The 23877-nt window shown below is 41.9% G+C and overlaps 1 protein-coding gene across 1 annotated transcript in view; it reads right to left on the bottom strand.

The window, feature by feature from the left end:
- LOC139767138 (uncharacterized) overlaps positions 1–23877 on the bottom strand; it is a 142446-nt gene that overhangs the window by 30636 nt on the left and 87933 nt on the right. Inside the window, exon 5 of the mRNA XM_071696162.1 lies at positions 17217–17380. Coding sequence (XP_071552263.1) covers positions 17217–17380 — 164 coding nt within the window. The remainder of the gene's footprint in view (positions 1–17216; positions 17381–23877) is intronic.

The following is a 23877-nucleotide window of genomic DNA, read 5'->3' as shown; positions in this document are numbered from 1 at the left end:
TTTATCCCTGGGGATAGGGGAGAAAGAATACTTCCCACGTATTCCCTGTGTGTCGTAGAAGGCGACTAAAAGGGGAGGGAGCGGGTGGCTGGAAATCCTCCCCTCTCGTTTTTTTTTTTTAATTTTCCAAAAGAAGGAACAGAGAAGGGGGCCAGGTGAGGATTTTCCCTCTAAGGCCCAGTCCTCTGTTCTTAGCGCTACCTCACAAATGCGGGAAATGGCGAATCGTTTGTTTCTTACATTTTTCATATGTATATATATGTGTGTGTGTGTGTGTGTGTGTGTGTGTGTGTGTGTGTGTGTGTGTGTGTGTATATATATATGTATATTATCCCTGGGGATAGGGGTGAAAGAATACTTCCCACGTATTCCTCGCGTGTCGTAGAAAGCGACTAGAGGGGACGGGAGCGGGGGGCCGGAAATCCTCCCCTCCTTGTATTAACTTTCTAAAATGGGAAACAGAAGAAGGAGTCACGCAGGGAGTGCTCATCCTCCTCGAAGGCTCAGAGTGGGGTGCCTAAATGTGTGTGGATGTAACCAAGATGTGAAAAAAGGAGAGATAGGTAGTATGTTTGAGGAAAGGAACCTGGATATTTTGGCTCTGAGTGAAACGAAGCTCAAGGGTAAAGGGGAAGAGTGGTTTGGAAATGTCTGGGGAGTGAAGTCAGGGGTTAGTGAGAGGACAAGAGCAAGGGAAGGAGTAGCAATACTCCTGAAACAGGAGTTGTGGGAGTATGTGATAGAATGTAAGAAAGTAAATTCTCGATTAATATGGGTAAAATTGAAAGTTGATGGAGAGAGGTGGGTGATTATTGGTGCATATGCACCTGGGCATGAGAAGAAAGATCATGAGAGGCAAGTGTTTTGGGAGCAGCTAAATGAGTGTGTTAGCGGTTTTGATGCACGAGACCGGGTTATAGTGATGGGTGATTTGAATGCAAAGGTGAGTAATGTGACAGTTGAGGGAATAATTGGTATGCATGGGGTGTTCAGTGTTGTAAATGGAAATGGTGAAGAGCTTGTAGATTTATGTGCTGAAAAAGGACTGATGATTGGGAATACCTGGTTTAAAAAGCGAGATATACATAAGTATACTTATGTAAGTAGGAGAGATGGCCAGAGAGCGTTATTGGATTACGTGTTAATTGAAAGGCGTGCGAAAGAGAGACTTTTGGATGTCAATGTGCTGAGAGGTGCAACGGGAGGGATGTCTGATCATTATCTTGTGGAGGCTAAGGTGAAGATTAGTATGGGTTTTCAGAAAAGAAGAGTGAATGTTGGGGTGAAGAAGGTGGTGAGAGTAAGTGAGCTTGGGAAGGAGACCTGTGTGAAGAAGTATCAGGAGAGACTGTGTACAGAATGGAAAAAGGTGAGAACAATGGAAGTAAGGGGAGTGGGGGAGGAATGGGATGTATTTAGGGAATCAGTGATGGATTGCGCAAAAGATGCTTGTGGCATGAGAAGAGTGGGAGGTGGGCTGTTTAGAAAGGGTAGTGAGTGGTGGGATGAAGAAGTAAGAGTATTAGTGAAAGAGAAGAGAGAGGCATTTGGACGATTTTTGCAGGGAAAAAATGCAATTGAGTGGGAGAAGTATAAAAGAAAGAGACAGGAGGACAAGAGAAAGGTGCAAGAGGTGAAAAAAAGGGCAAATGAGAGTTGGGGTGAGAGACTATCAGTAAATTTTAGGGAGAATAAAAAGATGTTCTGGAAGGAGGTAAATAGGGTGCGTAAGACAAGGGAGCAAATGGGAACTTCAGTGAAGGGCGTAAATGGGGAGGTGATAACAAGTAGTGGTGATGTGAGAAGGAGATGGAATGAGTATTTTGAAGGTTTGTTGAATGTGTCTGATGACAGAGTGGCAGATATAGGGTGTTTGGGTCGAGGTGGTGTGCAAAGTGAGAGGGTTAGGGAAAATGATTTGGTAAACAGAGAAGAGGTAGTAAAAGCTTTGCGGAAGATGAAAGCCGGCAAGGCAGCAGGTTTGGATGGTATTGCAGTGGAATTTATTAAAAAAGGGGGTGACTGTATTGTTGACTGGTTGGTAAGGTTATTTAATGTATGTATGACTCATGGTGAGGTGCCTGAGGATTGGCGGAATGCGTGCATAGTGCCATTGTACAAAGGCAAAGGGGATAAGAGTGAGTGCTCAAATTACAGAGGTATAAGTTTGTTGAGTATTCCTGGTAAATTATATGGGAGGGTATTGATTGAGAGGGTGAAGGCATGTACAGAGCATCAGATTGGGGAAGAGCAGTGTGGTTTCAGAAGTGGTAGAGGATGTGTGGATCAGGTGTTTGCTTTGAAGAATGTATGTGAGAAATACTTAGAAAAGCAAATGGATTTGTATGTAGCATTTATGGATCTGGAGAAGGCATATGATAGAGTTGATAGAGATGCTCTGTGGAAGGTATTAAGAATATATGGTGTGGGAGGCAAGTTGTTAGAAGCAGTGAAAAGTTTTTATCGAGGATGTAAGGCGTGTGTACGTGTAGGAAGAGAGGAAAGTGATTGGTTCTCAGTGAATGTAGGTTTGCGGCAGGGGTGTGTGATGTCTCCATGGTTGTTTAATTTGTTTATGGATGGGGTTGTTAGGGAGGTAAATGCAAGAGTCTTGGAAAGAGGGGCAAGTATGAAGTCTGTTGGGGATGAGAGAGCTTGGGAAGTGAGTCAGTTGTTGTTCGCTGATGATACAGCGCTGGTGGCGGATTCATGTGAGAAACTGCAGAAGCTGGTGACTGAGTTTGGTAAAGTGTGTGGAAGAAGAAAGTTAAGAGTAAATGTGAATAAGAGCAAGGTTATTAGGTACAGTAGGGTTGAGGGTCAAGTCAATTGGGAGGTGAGTTTGAATGGAGAAAAACTGGAGGAAGTGAAGTGTTTTAGATATCTGGGAGTGGATCTGTCAGCGGATGGAACCATGGAAGCGGAAGTGGATCATAGGGTGGGGGAGGGGGCGAAAATTTTGGGAGCCTTGAAAAATGTGTGGAAGTCGAGAACATTATCCCGGAAAGCAAAAATGGGTATGTTTGAAGGAATAGTAGTTCCAACAATGTTGTATGGTTGCGAGGCGTGGGCTATGGATAGAGTTGTGCGCAGGAGGATGGATGTGCTGGAAATGAGATGTTTGAGGACAATGTGTGGTGTGAGGTGGTTTGATCGAGTAAGTAACGTAAGGGTAAGAGAGATGTGTGGAAATAAAAAGAGCGTGGTTGAGAGAGCAGAAGAGGGTGTTTTGAAATGGTTTGGGCACATGGAGAGAATGAGTGAGGAAAGATTGACCAAGAGGATATATGTGTCGGAGGTGAAGGGAACGAGGAGAAGAGGGAGACCAAATTGGAGGTGGAAAGATGGAGTGAAAAGGATTTTGTGTGATCGGGGCCTGAACATGCAGGAGGGTGAAAGGAGGGCAAGGAATAGAGTGAATTGGAGCGATGTGGTATACAGGGGTTGACGTGCTGTCAGTGGATTGAATCAGGGCATGTGGAGCGTCCGGGGTGGGCCGTGGAGGGCTGTGTGGCTATGTATATTTGCGTGTGTGGACGTGTGTATGTACATGTGTATGGGGGGGGTTGGGCCATTTCTTTCATCTGTTTCCTTGCGCTACCTCGCAAACGCGGGAGACAGCGACAAAGTATAAAAAAAAAAAAGAAAAAAAAAAAAAATATATATTATTTATTTTGCTTTGTTGTTGTCTCCCACATTAGCAAGGTAGCTTAAGTAAACAGACGAAAGATGGCCCAACCCACCCACATACACATGTATATACATACACATCCACACACGCAAATATACATACCTATACATCTCAATGTATACATATATATACACACACAGATACATACATATATAAACATGTACATAATTCATACTATCTGCCTTTATTCATTCCCATCGCCACCTCGCCACACATAAAATAACCCCCCCCCTCATGTGTGCAAGGTAGAGCTAGGAAAAGACAACAAAGGCCACATTCGTTCACACTCAGTCTCTAGCTGTCATGTAATAATGCACCAAACCATAGCTCCCTTTCCACATCCAGGCCCCACACAACTTTCCATGGTTTTCCCCAAACGCTTTACATGCCCTGGTTCAACCCACTGACAGCACGTCGACCCCGGTTTATCACATCATTCCAATTCACTCTATTCCTTGCAAGCCTTTCATCCTCCTGCATGTTCAGGCCCCGATCACTCAAAATCTTTTTCACTCCATCTTTCCACCTCCAATTTGGTCTCCCACTTCTCCTCGTTCCCTCCACCTCTGACACGTATATCCTCTTGGTCAATCTTTCCTCATCCATTCTCTCCATGTGATCAAACCATTTCAAAACACCCTCTTTTGATTTCTCAACCACACTCTTTTTAATACCACACATCTCTCTTACCCTATTATTACTAACTCGATTTAAACCACCTCACACCACATACTGTCCTCAAACATCTCATTTCCAGCACATCCACCCTCCTCCGCACAACACTATCCATAGCCCACGCCTCGCAACCATACAACATTGTCGGAATCACTATTCCTTCAAACATACCCATTTATGTTTTACGAGATAATGATCTCAACTTCCACACATTCTTCAAGGCTCCCAGAATTTTCTGCCCCTCCTCCACCCTATGATTCACTTCTGCTGCCATGGTTCCATCCGCTGCCAAATCAACTCCCAGATATCTAAAACACTTTACTTTCCCAAGTTTTTCTCCATTCACACTTACCTCCCAATTGACTTGACCCTCACCCCTACTATACCTAATAACCTTGCTCTTATTCACATTTACTCTCAACTTTCTCCGTTCACACACTATACCAAACTTAGTCACCAGCTTCTGCAGTTTCTCACCCAAATCAGCCACCAGCGCTGTATCATCAGTGAACAACAACTGACTCACTTCCCAGGCTCTCTCATCCACACCAGACTGCACACTTGCCCCTCTTTCCAAAACTCTTGCATTCACTTCCCTAACAACCCCATGCATAAACAAATTAAACAACCATGGAGACATCACATCACACACCCCTGCCGCAAACCTACATTCACTGAGAACTAATCATTTTTTCCTCTTCCAACACGTACACATGCCTCACATCCTCGATAAAAACTTTTCACTGCTTCTAACAACTTGCCTCCCACACCATATATTTTTAATACCTTCCACAGAGCATCTCTATCAACTCTATCATATGCCTTCTCCAGATCCATAAATGCTACATACAAATCCATTTGCTTTTCTAAGTATTTCTCACATACATTCTTCAAAGCAAACACCTGATCCACAAATCCTAGACCACTTCTGAAACCATACTCCTCTTCCCCAATTTGATGCTCTGTACATGCCTTCAACCTCTCAATCAATACCCTCCCATATAATTTCTTAGGAATATTCAACAACCTTATAAATCTGTAATTTGAGCACTCACTTTTATCCCCTATGCCTTTGTACAATGGCACTATGCAAGCATTCCGCCAATCATCAGGCACCTCACCATGAGACATACATACATTAAATAACCTTACCAACCAGTCAACAATACAGTCACCCCCTTTTTTAATAAATTCTACTGCAATACCATCCAAACCTGCTAACTTGCCGGCTTTGATCTTCCGCAAAGTTTTACGAACTCTTCTCTGTTTACCACATCATTTTCCCTAACCCTCTCACTTTGCACACCATCTCGAACAAAACACCCTATATCTGCCACTCTATCATCAAACACATTCAACAAACCTTCAAAATACTCACTCCATCTCCCTCTCACATCATCACTACTTGTTATCACCTCCCCATTAGCCCCCTTCACTGAAGTTCCCATTTGTTCCCTTGTCTTATGCACTTCATTTACCTCCTTTCCAATACATCTTTTTATTCTCCCTAAAATTTAATGATACTCTCTCACCTAACTCTCATTTGCCCTCTTTTTCACCTCTTGCACCTTTCTCTTGACTTCCTCCCTCTTCCTTTTATGCATCTCCCAGTCATTTACATTATTTCCTTGCAAAAATCGTCCAAATGCCTCTCTTCTCTTTCATTAATAATCTTACTTTGTCATCCCACCACTCACTACCCTTTCTAATCTGCCAACCTCCAACGCTTCTCATGCCACAAGCATCTTTTGCGCAAGCCATCACTGCTTCCCCAAATACATCCCATTCCTCCCCCACTCCCCTTACGTCCTTAGTTCTCACCTTTTTCCATTCTGTAATCAGTCTGTCCTGGTACTTCCTCACACAAGTCTCCTTCCCAAGCTCACTTACTCTCACCACTGTTTTCACCCCAACATTCTCTCTTCTTTTCTGAAAACCTCTACAAATCTTCATCTACGCCTCCATGAGATAATGATCAGACATCCCTCCAGTTGCACCTCTCAGCACATTAACACCCCAAAGTCTCTCTTTCGCACACCTATCAATTATCACGTAATCCAATAACGCTCTCTGGCCATCTCTCCTGCTTACATATGTATTCATTTACTATATTTATTTTGCTTTGTCGCTGTCTCCCGCGTTTGCGAGGTAGCGCAAGGAAACAGACGAAAGAAATGGCCCAACCCACCCCCATACACATGTATATACACACACGTCCACACACGCAAATATACATACCTATACATCTCAATGTACACATATATATACACACACAGACACATACATATATACCCATGCACACAATTCACACTGTCTGCCTTTATTCATTCCCAATGCCACCTCGCCATACATGGAATACCATCCCCCTCCACCCTCATGTGTGCGAGGTAGCGCTAGGAAAAGACAACAAAGGCCTCATTCGTTCACACTCAGTCTCTAGCTGTCATGCAATAATGCCCGAAACCACAGCTCCCTTTCCACATCCAGGCCCCACACAACTTTCCATGGTTTACCCCAGACGCTTCACATGCCCTGATTCAACCCACTGACAGCACATCAACCCCTGTATACCACATCGATCCAATTCACTCTATTCCTTGCCCGCCTTTCACCCTCCTGCATGTTCAGGCCCTGATCACTCAAAATCTTTTTCACTCCATCTTTCCACCTCCAATTTGGTCTCCTACTTCTCGTTTCCTCCACCTCCGACACATATATCCTCTTGGTCAATCTTTCCTCACTCATTCTCTCCATGTGCCCAAACCATTTCAAAACACCCTCTTCTGCTCTCTCAACCACACTCTTTTTATTTCCACACATTTCTCTTACCCTTACATTACTTATTCGATCAAACCACCTCACACCACATATTGTCCTCAAGCATCTCATTTCCAGCACATCCACCCTCCTACGCACAACTCTATCCATAGCCCACGCCTCACAGCCATACAACATTGTTGGAACCACAATTCCTTCAAACATACCCATTTTTGCTTTCCGAGATAATGTTCTCGACTTCCAAACATTCTTCAAGGCTCCCAGAATTTTCGCCCCCTCCCCCATCCTATGATTCACTTCCGCTTCCATGGTTCCATCCGCTGCCAGATCCACTCCCAGATATCTAAAACACTTTACTTCCTCCAGTTTTTCTCTATTTAGACTTACCTCCCAATTGACTTGACCTTCTACCCTACTGTACCTAATAACCTTGCTCTTATTCACATTTACTTTTAACTTTCTTCTTTCACACAGTTTACCAAACTCAGTCATCAGCTTCTGCAGTTTCTCACACGAATCAACCACCAACGCTATATCGTCAGCGAACAACAACTGACTCACTTCCTAAACTCTCTTATCCACAACATACTGCATACTTGCCCCTCTTTCCAAAACTCTTGCATTCACCTCCCTAACAACCACATTCATAAACAAATTATACAACCATGGAGACATCACACACCCCTGCCACAAAGCCACATTCACTGAGAACCAATCACTTTCCTCTCTTCCTACACGTACACATGCCTTACATCCTTGATAAAAACTTTTCACTGCTTCTAACAACTTGCCTCCCACACCATATATTCTTAATACCTTCCACAGAGCATCTCTATCAACTCTATCATATGCCTTCTCCTGATCCATAAATGCTACATACAAATCCATTTGCTTTTCTAAGTATTTCTCACATACATTCTTCAAAGCAAACACCTGATCCACACATCCCCTACCACTTCTGAAACCACACTGCTCTTCCCCAATCTGATGCTCTGTACATGCCTTCACCCTCTCAATCAATACCCCCCCATATAATATCCCAGGAATACTCAACAAACTTATACCTCTGTAATTTGAGCACTCACTTTTATCCCCTTTGCCTTTATACAATGCCTTTGTACAATGGCACTATGCAAGCATTCCGCTAATCCTCAGGCACCTCACCATGAGTCATACATACATTAAATAACCTTACCAACCAGTCAACAATACAGTCATCCCCTTTTTTAATAAATTGCACTGCAATACCATCAAAACCCGCTGCCTTGCTGGCTTTCATCTTTCACAAAGCTTTTACTACCTCTTCTCTGTTTACCATAGCATTCTCCCTAACCCTCTCACTTTGCACACCACCTTGACCAGACCACCCTATATCTGCCACTCTATCATCAAACACATTCAACAAACCTTCAAAATACTCACTCCATCTCCTTCTCACCTCATCACTACCTGTTATTACATTCCCCCTTGTCCCCTTTCACCAACGTTCCCATTTGTTCTCTTGTCTTACACACGTTATTTACCTCCTTCCAACACATCTTTTTATTCTCCCTAAAGTGTAATGATACTCTCTCTCCCCAACTCTCACTTACCCTCTTTTTCAACCCTTGCACCTTCCTCTCAACCTCCTGCCACTTTCTTTTTTCAACCCTTGCACCTTGATCTCAACCTCCTGCCACTTTCTTTTTTCAACCCTTGCACCTTCCTCTCAACCTCCTCTCCTCTCTTTCACTAACAACTTTACTTTTTCATCCCACCACTCACTACCCTTCCTAATCTGCTCACCTTCCACCTTTCTCATGCCACATGCATCTTTTGCACGTGCCATCACTGCTTCCCTAAATAAATCCCATTCCTCACCAACTCCCCTCATGTCATATGCTCTGGCCTTTCACCATTCTACACTCAATTTCTCATGGTACTTCCTCACACAAATGCCCTTTCCAAGCTCACTTACTCTCACAAGTCTCTTCTTCCCAATATTCTCTCTTCACTTTTGAAAACTTCTACAAATCTTCACCTTCGCCTCCACAAGACAATGGTCAGACATCCCTACAGCTGCCCCTCTCAACACATCAACATCCAAAACTCTCTCTGTTACACACTTATCAATTAACACGTAATCCAATAATGCCCTCTGACCATCTCTCCTACTCACATACATATACTTATGTATATCTCTCTTTTTAAACCAGGTATTCTCAATCACCAGTCTTTTTTTCAGTAGACAAATCAATAAACTCATCACCATTTCCATTAACAATACTGAATACCCCATGTACACCAAATATACCCTCAAGTGCCACATTACTCGCCGCATTTAAATCACTCATCACTAATACCTGGTCGCTGCTGACACACTCACTCAGTTTCTCCCAAAACACTTGCCTCTCATGGTCTTTCCTATGACAAGGTGCATAAGCACCAATAATCACCCATCTCTCTCCATCCACTTTCAGTTTTACCAACATTAATCTGGAATTTACTTTCTTACACTCTATCACACAGTCGCACAACTGCCTTAGGAATGGTGCCACTCCTTCCTTAGCTCTTGTCCTCTCATCAACCCCTGACGTTACTCCCAAGACTTTTCCAAACCATCCTTCTCCTTTACTCTTGAGCTTCGTTTCACTTAGAGCCAGAACATCCAGGTTTCTTTCCTCAAACATACTACCTATCTCTCCTTTCTTCTCATCTTGGTTACATCCACATACATTCAGACACCCTAATCTGAGCCTTTGAGGAGGATAAGCTCTCCCTGCTTGACTCCTTCTTCTGTTAACCCTTTTAGAAACTGAAATACAAGGAGGGGAGGGTTTCCAGACCCCTAAAAAAGGAAACAAAAAAAGTGTCAAGTGGGTAGTGCTCATCCTCCTTGAAGACTCAGATATTGGTGTCTGAATGTGTGTGGATGTAACCAAGATGAAAAGAAAGGAGAGATAGGTAGTATGTTAGAGGAAAGAAACCTTGATATTCTGGCTCTAAGTGAAATGAAGCTCAAGGGTAAAGGGAATGACTGGTTTGAAAATATCTTGTCTTGGGAGTAAAGTCAATGGTTGGTGAAAGGACAACAGTTAAGGAAGGAGTAGCACTTCTCCTGAAGCAGGAGTTGTCAAAGAGTGCAATAAAATGTAAGAAAGTAAATTCTAGATTGATACAGGTAAATCTGAAAGTGGAGGGCAAGAAATAGGTGATTATTGGTGCTTATGCAACTGGTCATGAGAAAGATCATGAGAGGCAAGTGTTTTGGGAGCAGCTGAGTGAGTGTGTCAGCAGTTTTGGTGTAAGAGATCGAGTATTAGTGATGGGAGATCTGAATGCGAAGGTAATTAATGTGGCAGTTGAAGGTATAATTGGTGTGCATGAGGTATTCAAAGTTGTGAAAGGAAATGGTAAAGAGCTTGGGATTTGTGTGCTGAAAAAAGACTGGTGATTGGGGATAAATGGTTTAAAAAGATATGGTCAAAAGCATTATTATATTATGTAAAAACAGAGAGGCATACAACAGAGACTTTGGATGTAAATGTGCTGAAAGGGGCAGGTGGTGGGATGTGTGATCACCATCTTGAGGAGGCAAAGGTAAAGCTTTGTAAAGGCTTTCAAAAAAGAGGAGGGAATACTGGAGAGAAGAGTGATGACAGTAAGTAAGGTTGGAAAGGAGACTTGTGTGAAGAAATACCAAGAGAGATTGAGAGTAGAATGGCAAATGAAGTGAGAGGAGTGGGTAAGGAATGGTATGTATTTAGGGAAGCAGTGATGGCATGTGCAAGAGATGCAAGTGGCATGAGAAAGATGGGAGGTGGGCAGATTAGAAAGGGTAGTGAGTGGTAGGGTGAGGAAATAAAGTTGCTGGTGAAAGAGAAATGAGAGAAGTTTGGATGGTTCTAAAGAGGAAGGAATTTTAATGACAAGGAGATGTATAAGAGAAAGCAACAGGAGGTCAAGAGGAAGGTGCAAGGGTTGAAAAAGAGGGTGAGAATGTAAGAAAAGAAATTCTAGACTGATGTGGGTAAAACTAAAAGTGGATGGTGAGAGATGGGTTATCATTGATGCTTATGCACCTGGTCATGAGAAGAAAGATCATGAGAGGCATGTGTTCTAGGAGCAGCTGAGTGTCAGCAGCTATGGTGCTTGAGACCAGGAATTAGTGATGGGTGATTTACATGCGATGGTGAATAATGTGGCAGTTGAGGGTATAATTGGTGTACATGGGGTATTCAGAGTTGTGAATGGAATTAGTGAAGAGCTAGTGAATTTGTGTGCGGAAAAAAGACTGGTGACTGAGAAAACCTGGTATAAAAAGAGAGAGATACATAAGTATACACATGTGAGTATGAGAGATGGTCAAAGGGCATTATTGGATTACGTGTTAATTGATAAGCTTATAAAAGAGAGACTTTTGGATGTTTATGTGCTGAGAGGGGCAGTTGAAGGGATGTCTGATCACTATCATGTAGAGGTAAAGGTGAAGATTTGTAGAGGATTTTAAAAAAGGAGAGAGAATGTTAGGGAGAAGAGAGTGGTGATAGTAAGTGAGCTTGAAAAGGAGACTTGTGTTAGGAAGTACCAGGAGAGATTGTGTGTAGAATGGCAAAAGATGAGAGTAAATGATGAGAGGGGAGTGAGTGAGGAATTTGATGTATTTAGAGAAGCAGTGGTGACATGTGCAAAAAGTGCATGTGGCATGAGAAAGGTGGGAGGTGAACAGAGTAAAAAGGGTAGTGAGAAGTGGGATGACGAAATAAAGAGACAACGAGGCAATTGGACGATACTTACAAGGAAGTAGAGCAAGTGACTGGGAAATGTATAAAGGAAACCAGCAGGAGGTCAAGTGGATGGTGCAAGAGTTGAAAAAGAGGGCAAATAAGAGTTGGGGTGAGAGAGTATCATTAAATTTTAGGAAGAATAAAAAGATGTTTTGGAAGGTGGTAAATAATGTGTGAAAGATAAGAGAACAAATGGGAACATCAGTGAAGGGGTAAAGGAGGGAAGAAATAACAGGTAGTGACGAAGTGAGAAGGTGATGGAGTGAGCATTTTCAAGGTTCGTTGAATGTGTTTGATGATAGAGTGGCAGATGTAGGGTGTTTTGGTCGGGGTGGTGTGTGAAGAGAGAGAGTCGTGGAGAATGATTTCGTTAAGAGTGAAGAGGTAGTAAAGGCTTTGCAGAAGATGAAATCCAACATGGTGGTGGGTTTGGAAGGTATTGCAGTAGAATGTATTAAGAAAGGGGGTGACTGTGTTGTTGACTGGTTGGTAAGGATATTCAGTGTATGTATGGATCATGAAGTGCCTGAGGATTGGTGGAATGCATGCATAATGCCAATGTACGGGGGCAGGGAGGATAAAGGTGAGTGTTCAAACTACGGAGGCATGGGCTTGTTGAGTGTTCCTGCAAAGTTGTATGGGAGGGTGTTGATTGAAAGGGTGAAGGCATGTACAGAGCATCAGACTGGGAAGGAACAATGTGGTTTCAGAAATGGGAGAGGATGTGTGGATCAGGTGTTTGCTTTGAAGAATGTGTGTGAGATATACTTAAAAAAACAGATGGATTTGTATGAGGTATTTATGGATCTTGAGGAATATGATAGGGTTGATAGAGATGCTTTGTGGAAGGTATTGAGAATATATGGTTTGGGAGGTAAGCTGCTAGAAGCCGTGAGAAGTTTTTATCAAGGGTGTAAGGCATGTGTATGAGTAGGAAGAAACAAGGGTGATTGGCTCCTAGTGAAGGTCAGTCTGTGGCAGGGGTGTGTGATGTCACCATGGTTATTCAATTTTTTTAAGGGTGGTGTGGCTAGGGAGGTAAATGTGAGAGTTTTGAAGAGAGTGGCAAATACGCAGTCTGTTGGGGATGAGAAGGCCTGGGATGTAAGTTCTTGTTCACAAATGATACAGCACTGGTGGCTGATTCGAGTGAGAAACCACAGGAGTTGGTATCTGACTTTGGAAAAGTGTGTGAAAGGAGAAAGTTGAGAGTAAATGTGAATAAGAGCAAGTGTATTAGGTTCACTTCTGACACACATATCCTCTTTGTCAACCATTCCTCACTCATTCTTGCCATTTGTCTGCACCATTTCAACACACCCTCTTCTGCTCTCTCAACCACACTCTTTTTATCACCACACATCTCTCTCACCCTTTCATTACTCACTTGATCAAACCACCTCACACCACATATAGTCCTCAAACATTTCATTTCTAACACATCCACCCTCCTCCGCAGAACCCTTTCTACTGCCCATGCCTTGCAACCATATAATATTGTTGGAACTACTATTCCTTCAAACATACCCATATTTGCTCTCCAAGATAATGTTCTCTCTTCGCACATATTTTTCATCGCCCCCAGAACCTTCACTCGCCCCCCTCCTCCTAGCCTATGACTATGGTTCCCTTTGCTGCCAAGTCCATTCCCAGATATCCAAACACTTCACATCCTCAAATTTTTCTCAATTCAAACTTACATCACAACCAACTTGTCCCTCAACTCTGCTGAACCAAGTAACATTTCTCTTATTCACTTTTTCTCTCAACTTTCTCCTTTCTTACACTTTTCCAAACTCAGTCACCAATCTCTGCAGTTTCTCAGTCTAATAAGCCACTAGTGTTGTATCATCAGCAAACAACAATTGACTCACATCCCAGGCCCATTCCCAACAGACTGCAAACTTGCACGGGTCTCTCTCCAAGACTCTTGCATTTACCTCCCTCGCCACTCCTTCCATAGACAAATTACACAACCATGGTGACATCACACACCCTTGCCACAGAATGACCTTCACTGGGAACTGTTCACTCTCCTATCTTACAACTCTTACACACTCCTTACATCTTTGATAAAAAGTTCTCACTGCTTCTAGCAGCTTACCTTCAACACCATAAATTCTTAAGACCTTCCACAAAGCATCTCTATCAACCTTATCATATGCCTTCTCCTGATCCATAAATGCCACATACAAATCCATCTGTTTTTCTAAGTAGTTTCACACAAACATTCTCCAAAGCTAAAACCTGATCCACACATCCTCTACCACTTCAGAAACCACACTGCTCCTCCCCAATCTGATGCTCTGTACATGCTTTCACACTCACAATCAATACCATCCCATATCATTTTCCAGGTATACCCAAGAACTTATGCCTCTGTAGTTTGAACACTCAGACTTGTCAGATTTCATCTAGTGCATGGCTTTAAACACCTTTTCTCTTTTCACCAAACCACTCTCCCTGACTCTATCACTTCGCATACCATCCCAACCTGAATACCCTACATCTGTCACTCTATCATCATAACATTCCACAATCCTTCAAAATACTCACTCCATTTCCTCCTTACTCCATCACTACCTCTTATCACTTCCCCCTTTTGCTCTCAACTTTCACACATTATTTACCTCCTTCTAAAACATCTTTTTATTCTCCCTAAAGTTTAATAATTTCACCCCAACACTCATTTGCCCTCTTTTTCAACTACCTGCACCTTCATCTTGACCTACTGCTGTTTTCTCTTATACATCTCCCAATCATTTGCAGTCCTTCCTTGCAAGTACCACTCAAATGCCTTTCTTTCCTATTTCACTAGCAACTTTACTACTTCATCCCACCACTCACTACCTTTTTTAATCTGCCCACCTCACACCTTTCACATGCAACATGCATATCTTGCACATGCCATCACTGCTTCCCTAAATACATATCCTTTCTCACCCACTCCGTTCATTTCATTTGCTCTCACCTTTTGCCATTCTATACTCAATATCTGGTAATTTCTTCAAATTAGTCACTTTTCCAAGCTCACTTACTCTTACCACTCTCTTCTCCCCCGACATTGTCTCCTCTTTTTTTGAAAACCTCTACAAATCTTCACCCTCGCCTCCACAAGATAGAGATATGACATCCCACCAGCTGCCTCTCTTAGCACATTTACATCCAAAAGTCTCTCTTTCACACACCTATCAATTAATATGTAATCTAATAATGCCCATTGACCATCTCTCCTACTCACATATATATACTTTTTAAACAAGGTATTCCCAATCACCAGTCTTTTTTCAGCATACAACAACACAAGCTCTTCATCATTTTCATTCATAATGCTGAATACCCCATGCACACCAATTATACCCTCAACTGCCACATTACTCATTTTTGCATTCAAATCACCCATCACTAATGCATGGTCTCATGCACCAAAACTGCCGACACTTACTCAACTGCTCCCAAAACACTTGCCTCTCATGATCTTTCTTCTCATGGCCAGGTGCATAAGACCTATAATCACCCATCTATTGCCATCCAATTTCAGTTTTTCCTACAACAATCTAGAATATAATTTCTTACACTCTATCACACATTCCCACAATTCCTGCTTCAGGAATAGTGCTACTCCTTCCTTAGCTTTTGTCCTCTCACCAACACCTGACTTTACCCCTAAGACATTTCTAAATCATTCTTCCCCTTTACCCTTGAGCTTTTTCACTCAGAGCCAGAATATCCTGGTTTCTTTCCTCAAACATACTACCTATCTCTCCTTTTCTAACATCTTGGTTACATCCACACACATTTAGACACCCCAATCTGAGCCTTCGAGGAGGATGAGCACTACCCATTTGACCCCTTCTTCTATTTCCTCTTTTAGAAATGAAAATACTTTATAAGGGGAGGTTTTCCAGCTTTCTGCTACTGCCCCTTTAGTTGCCTTCTATGACACACAAGGAATACAGAGGTAGAATTCTTTCTACTCTTACCACACTGACCTATGATTATCATATCTCTTCCACAGTCACACAGTCACGAATAACCTTAAAGGGACCCAGCAGTCTCCTGCTGTTTGAATTCCTTTGTACTCTTTTGCATATGTAATCAGTGCTTCCCCAAACACCTCTCATTCATTACCCACCCTCCAAGCTTCATTTACTCTCACCTTTTGCCTTTATACACTCAAGTCTCTCCCAGTATATCTTCATACAAGCACATAATTCCATGAGCTGTTCACCATCTTCATTCACCCTTTACTACCACATTACTTACTTTTGCATTCAAATCACCCATCACTAAGACTCTTGCACCAAAACTGCTAATACACACTTAGCTCTTCCAAAAATTTTATCTTCTCTTCCTTACTCCTCCTGATTCCAGGTTCAAAAGCACCAATGATCATACACTTTTTGTACTAGTCTTTCAGTTCGTCTTTCAATTTTACTGACATCAATCTGGGGCTCAATTCTTTACACTCTTTCACACATTCCACAACTCCATCAGCAGCAATCATACCCCAAAATTAGGTAATATATTTACCAGAAAAAAAAATATTGATCTATAGGATGGAAAAAGCTGGTCTGGTAGCAGACATCTTGAGCCCAGAACAAGCAAGCTGCTGCTACCATGGTTGAGTGGATAGTGAAGGGAGGGAAGGCCAACATCACCTCACCATTAACACTTAAGGTTGGATGGGCCTAACCCTGATTTTGGGAGTATTCATGAAGGGAAAGTGCAAATGTGTAGGGACTATGATGTCAGAAGATTCTGTATGAACTAAAGCTTTATATGAACAATATATGGTCAACTAGGAAGGAAAACACCAACATTAGTTATCTCTTCAATTTCAATTATGGTTGTTTTAATATGTAGTACTTGTATTTAACATATTGACAATAGTGTATGTATGAATAAGTTTCAACTCTTGAGATTAGGTTTCCCCATGAAAAATGAAACTTTGCATGTAAAATATATAATCAACAATGAAGGAAAACATTCATATTATTCATCCCTTTCATCTAATCTACTGGTGTTACCAGATTCTGCCTGTTTGTGGTTACACTATGGATGAAAAGTCAAATTTGGCAAGACTGCATCACTGTTGTTTAACAAAAGAAGCAGTCTCACTGAAGAATTTCTTCCTCCACAGGAGTCCATCACTTCCCTGCTTCTGACTGAACCACAGCCTTGATGCTCCAGAAAATACTAATATGCCTCCTTTTTAAATGCAATATTTCTAGGTGACAATATTTATAGGTATGAAACAGCTTCAACAGTAAAGATCATGATTCCCCATTCAAAATAAAACTTACCTCACAAGTGCAGACTGAATAAAGGCTTCAGTAAAACCTTCATCAAGACCAGCATCAAACAACAAGAGGGCTTTCAGATGATCATCTGGAGACATTGATGTTAACTGGTTCAACTCATCAGAAGTGATGTTAAGATTATCACAATTCATGTCCTCTTCATTGCGCTTCAGATTGAAAAGATGGGGTTAATATTAGTATGTATTCCTCTTGTAAGCCTATTCATATATCAGACATGGAAGTCTGTCTATCTATGGCCTATCACTCTCACATGTTATAGAGCACTGTTATCAGACAACATTTCCTAATCATACACAACACTTTCACCACCTCTTCTCTTTTCACCAAAACACTTTCCATGACTTTCACCTCGCATACCTCCACCCCCAAAACATCCCACACCTGCCATCCTATCACTAGACACATTGAACAACCCCTCTAAATACTCACTCTATCTCCTACTCAATTCGTTTCTACCCAAAACTACTTTCCCATTTACCCCCTTCACTGATGTTCATATTTGATCCCTTGTTGTTTTCACCCTACTAACCCCATCCCCTCCACAACGTTTTCTTATGCTCCATGAAGTTTGCTAATACTCACTCATCCCAACTCTCACTTCCCTTTTTTCAGCCCAGCACCCTCCTCATGACCTCCTACCACTTTTCTTGTACATCTGCCAATCACTTCCACTCCTTACCCTGCAATTAATGACCATACACCTCTCTTTTCTCTTTCACTGGCAACTTAACTTACTCGTTCTACCACTCACTACCCTTTCTCACCTATCCAACTTCCACTTTCTGCATGCTATACACTTCTCTCACACATATAAGCAGTGCTTCCCATTCTCTAGCCACTCTCTTTCTTTCATGCACTCTTACCTTTTGCCATTCTACACTCAAGTGCTATGAGTATCTCTTCTCATGCCTCTTTTCAGAGTTCACTCACTTTGACAACACTCTTCCAGTCTATATCATTTCTTCTTTTCCTAGTCTCAACAAACCTTCACCCTTGACTCCACCGACTAATGACTTGACATCCAATAGCTGCCTCTCTCATCATATACACATCCAAAAGTCTCTCCTCTGCATGTTTATCAATAAGCTCATAATCCAATTAAACCTACTTATTATCTTTCCTAATCCACATATACTTATGTATGTCCCTCTGGTGAACCAGGACATACGAAGCAGTCAGAGGAAACCATAGAAAGGACTGTGGGACCTGGTTGAGGATTAGTAGCTAAGATTTTATTGCATCATAGGGACCTCTTATAAAAGAGATGTATTCTCAAGGAGTGTCTGTTAAGCAAAACATCCATTAAAAGGCGTAGTTATGACATGATGCCTCTGGACATTCATTCCTGATAGTGTCAATTCTTATACTATTAGGTGCTATAGAATAGCTTCTTTTGGTAACAGTAATGGCTCTGCAGATGTGATTATGGTGTTTTATAGACAAAATGAAGACATTGTTAATATAAATACCACATGAAACTAAACTTAATCAATATTCACAGGTCTGTTGGACATTGTGGTGTTGTTGATCCCACTTTCACACTCCAACAGCACACCTACACTTTCCTGGCCTTCTCTAATGGCTTCTCGCTCGTGTGGGAAAATTTTGTTGCAACTTAGGATTTAACAGACAGACTGGTTCATTTCATCCTCTCACTGTTATCATGCATTGTTTAAACACTAGAACAAGCTACTCCAAGAAAGTGACCCATGTAAGCCTAATGCTCACCTGCCTTAATCCTAGATATCACTTCCATCTTTAAGTTTATATCAATCACTTTCCTGGACCCCTTGGATGCTTTACCTATACCACCACTTGCTGGCAATTTTCCAGACATGAGGAGTTTAAATGTTCTCTAAATACACATAGAAGATAACTAAAAAGACAGTGACCATGACTGAGTAGATTTTCGAAAATCATGGCAGGTTGAGCACAACTGGTTTGGAAAATGTAAACAAAAATGAAGGTAGTATATCAAATGGTTCTTTTTCTTTGATGTTTGGTGTTTTCTTTTTATAATCTGTTTCTTGATGACTATTATATATACTGTAATTATTAAACAAATGTTTTTTTCCTGCCCATCAAACAAAAATCAGCTATACAAGGCTGTGTTAGAAGACATCTCTCTATACATGACTAGTGAGTCACTGTGAAGGAATGAGGCCATTTCTTTGATACCGGCACTACTTCACTAATGCTGGAAATGGCGAACATGTAAAAAAATATTTCTATCTTAATCTATAATTACCCCAAAACCAGTTTCTATGAAAGAGTCCTGTGTTACCAAACACCTTTTGAAAGTCTCCTTCAGCCTAAGGTTGCATTACTTTCAGGAGCAGAAAAATGTAGACCCCTTTGGAAAGAGACATTGTTTGACAAGACTGTACTCCCAGTGATACAGCCTTGCCAAAGGTGAGTTTTCACTCGCAGTCTAACCTTGAGCAGGTGAAGTACAGTAACACCAGAAGTATTTTTCTCTTTTCATACTTGCTCATCAATTCCCTTATTAGCTACGTAGCACCAAGAAAAAGATGAAGAAAGCTGCATTCACTCACATCAATTCTCTAACTCGTGTGAGTGCACCAACACCATAGCCCTCTATCCACAACCAGGGCCCCACACACCTTTCCATGGTTTCCTTCAGATACTTCACATGCCCTGGTTCAGTCCAATGACAGCAGATCACCCCTCATATACCATATCCTTCCAATTCACTCAGTATATTATGCATGGTTGCATGCCTTTCACCCTCATGCATGTTCAGGCCCTAATCACTCAAAATCTATAACACTCCATCCTTCTATCTCCAACTTGGTCTTCTCCTTATTCCCTCTATTTCTGTCAACCTTTCCTTACTTATACTCTCCATACATCGAAACCATTTCAGCACACCCTCTTCAGCTCTTTCAACCACACTTTTTTTATTACTACACCTCCCTCTTCCCCTATTAATAGTTACTAGATCAAAGCACCTCATGCCACATGTTGTCCTCAAACATTTCATTTCCAACACATGAACTCTCCTCCGCAGATCCTCACCTACAGACCATGCCTCACATCCTTACAATATTTTTGGGACTACTATACCTTCAAATGTACCATCCCTCTCTTTCCACACATTCTTCAAGGCTCAAAGAACCTTTGCACCCTTAACCACAGAATGACTCACTGTTCCCTCCTGGAACTATCTCACCACCCCATTCATAAACAAATTAAACCGCAATTGTGACATGACACACCCCTGCCACAGACTAACCTTCACTTGGAAACACTCACTCTCCTCTCTTCCTACTTATACATGCACCTTACACCCTTGCTAAAAACTTCTTACTGCTTCTAACAGCTTTCCTCTCACACCATATACTCGCAATGCCTTCCACAAGGCATCTCCATCAATCCTATCATATGCGTTCTCCTGATCCATAAATGCCATGCACAAATCCTTCTGTTTCTCAAAGTATTTCTTACACACATTCTTTAAAGCAAACATCTGATCCCCTAACACTTCTGAAACCATACTGTTCCTCCCCAGTCTCATGCTCTGTACATGCCTACATCCTCTTATTTACTACTCCTACTCTCCCATACAAATTACTAGGCACACTCATCAAACTTGTTCCTCTTTAGTAAGAACATTCACTTTTGTCCTCCTTGCCTTTACACAATTGCACTATACATGCACTCAGCCAATCCTCAGGCACCTCACCATGATTCACACGTACACTGAAAATCCTAACTAACCAATTAACAACACAGTCAACCCCCTCTCTTAAGAAATTCAATTGCAATACCATCCACTCCAGCCACCTTGCCAAATTTTATCTTATGTAAGGCTTTGACCATCTTTCTGTCATAACATAACCCCTTTACTTACCTCTATCACCATCCCATCTATAAACAAACTGAATAGCCATGGTGACATCAAACATCCCTCCTGCAGACCCCCTTCACCTGGAACCACTCACTCTTCTCTCTACCTACTCAAACATATGCCATACACTCTTGATGAAAACTTCTCACTGCTTCTTGTACTGTTTCATCACCTTCACCATGGTGTGAGATGGTTTGATCAAGTAAGTAATAGGGTAAGAGAGAGGTGTGGTAATATAAGGAGCATGGCTGAGAGAGTTGAAGAGAATGTGCTGAAATGGTTTGGATAGATGGAGAGAATGAGTGCGGAGAGGTTGAAAAAGAGGATATGTGTCAAAAGTGGAGGAGACAAGGAGAAGGGGGAGACCAAATTAGAGATGGAAGGATGGAGAGAAAAATGTTCTAAGTGCTCATGGCCTAAACGTGTACAAAGGAGAAAGGTGGGCACAGGATAAAGTGAACTGGAGCAATGTGGTATACTGGGGGTGATGGGCTGTGAATGGATTAAACCAAGAAGTATGAAGCAGCCTGGAAAAATAACAAACTTCTGTGGGGCCTGGTTGTAGATAAGTGGCTATGATTTTGATGCATTACACATGACAGATTGAGAATAGATGGGAACATATGAGGCATTTTTGTCATCTGTTTCTGGCACTACCTTGCTAACGTGGAAAATGGCAAAAAAGTATAAAAGGAAAAATACAGAAGCTGGTGACTGAATTTGGTAGAGTGTGTGAAAGAAGAAAGCTGAGAGTAAATGTGAATAAGAGCAAGGTTACATGGTACAGTAGGGTTGAGGGACAAGTCAACTGGGAGACAAGTTTGAATGGAGAAAAACTGGAGTAAGTGAAGTGCTTTAGATATCTGGGAGTGGATTTAGCAGCGAATGGAACCATGGAAGCGGAAGTGAGTCACAGGGCGGGGGAGGAGGCGAAGGTTCTGGGAGCATTGAAGAATGTGTGGAAGGCAAGAACATTATCATGGACAGCAAAAATGGGTATGTTTGAAGGAATAGTGGTTCCAGCAATGTTATATGGTTGCGAGGCATCAGCTATCGATAGGGTTGTGCGGAGGAGGGTGGATGTGTTGGAAATGAGATGTTTGAGGACAATATGTGGTGTGAGGTGATTTGATCAAGTAAGTAATGAAAGGGTAAGAGAGATGTACGGTAATAAAAAGAGTGTGGTTGAGAGAGCAGAAGAGGGTGTATTGAAATGGTTTGGTTACATATAGAGAATGAGTGACTGACAGAGTATATATGTGTCAGAGGTGGAAGGAACGAGGAGAAGTGGGAGACCAAATTGGAGAGTGGAAGGAAGGAGTGAAAAAGATTTTGAGCGATCGGGGCCTGAACATGCAGGAGGGTGAAGGGTGTGCAAGGAATAGAGTGAATTGGAATGATGTGGTATACTGGGGTGGACGTGCTGTCAATGGATTGAACTAGGGCATGTGAAGTGTCTGGAGTAAACCATGGAAAGTTTTGTGGGGTCTAAATGTGGAAAAGGAGCTGTGGTTTTGGTGCATTACACATGACAGCTAGAGACTGTGTGTGAACATTTGTGGCCTTTGTTGTCTTTTCCTAGCGCTACCTCGTGTGTGCAATGGGGGGGGGGGGGGATTTCATGTGTGGTGGGGTGGCAACGGGAATGGCTGAGGGTAGCAGGTATGAATATGCACATGTGTATATATGTATTTGTCTGTGCATGTATATGTATGTATACGTTGAAAGTATAGGTATGTATATGTGCATGTGTAGGCGCGTATGTATATACATGTGTATGTGGGTGGGCTGGGCCATTCTTTCATCTGTTTCCTTGCGCTACCTCGCTAACGCACGAGACAGCAACAAAGTTTAATAAAAAAAATCATACTTGATTGCCATTTCCCACAATAGTGAGGTAGCACCAGGAACAGACAAAGGCCACATCCTATCACACAATCCACAGCAAGGCCCTACATAACTTTTCATGGTTTACCCCTGACACTTCACTTGCTCTGGTATATTCCAGTGACAGCATATCAACCTCAATACACCACATGGTTCCATTTCACTCTATCCCATGCATACCTTTCACCTTCCTGCATGTTCAGGCCCCAATCACTCAAAATCTTTTTCACTCAATCCTTCCATCTCCAATTTGGTCTCCCTGCTCTTGTTCCCTCCACTTCTGATGCATACTTCTTCATCAACCTTTCTTCACCCATTCTCTGTTTGTATGTCCAAACCACTTCAACACATATTCTTCTATTCTCTCAACCACACTCTTTTTAATACCTTACATCTCTCTTACCTTTTCATTACTTACTAGATAAAACCACCTCACACCACAAACTGACCTTAAACATTTCATTTCCAACATATCCACCCTCCACCACACAGCCTTATTTATAGTCCATGCCTAGCATCCATATAATATTGTACGGACTGTTATTCTTTCAAACATACCCATTACATATCTAAATATCTGTCTACCAATTTTCCTAACGCTACCTCACTGACAAAAGAGGTGGCAATGCTGTCTCCTGGGTGCAAGGTGGAGCTGGGAATGGATGAAGGCAAGCAAATATGGACATATATATCTCTATATATGCACATCTGTGTATAGATAGGGTTGTACGGAGGAGGATGGATGCATTGGAAATGAAATGTTTAAGGACAATATGTGGTGTAAGGAGCTCTGATCGAATAAGTAATAAAAGGGTAAGAGATGTGTTTTAATGAAAAGAGTGTGGTTGAGAGAGCAGAAGAGAGTGTGTTGAAATGGAGAGAATG

This window comes from Panulirus ornatus, chromosome 59, assembly GCF_036320965.1.
Source record: "Panulirus ornatus isolate Po-2019 chromosome 59, ASM3632096v1, whole genome shotgun sequence".
NCBI classification, from domain to species: domain Eukaryota; kingdom Metazoa; phylum Arthropoda; class Malacostraca; order Decapoda; family Palinuridae; genus Panulirus; species Panulirus ornatus.
The sequence above is the reverse complement of the archived record's forward strand: the minus strand, read 5'-3'. Positions and strand labels throughout refer to the sequence as shown.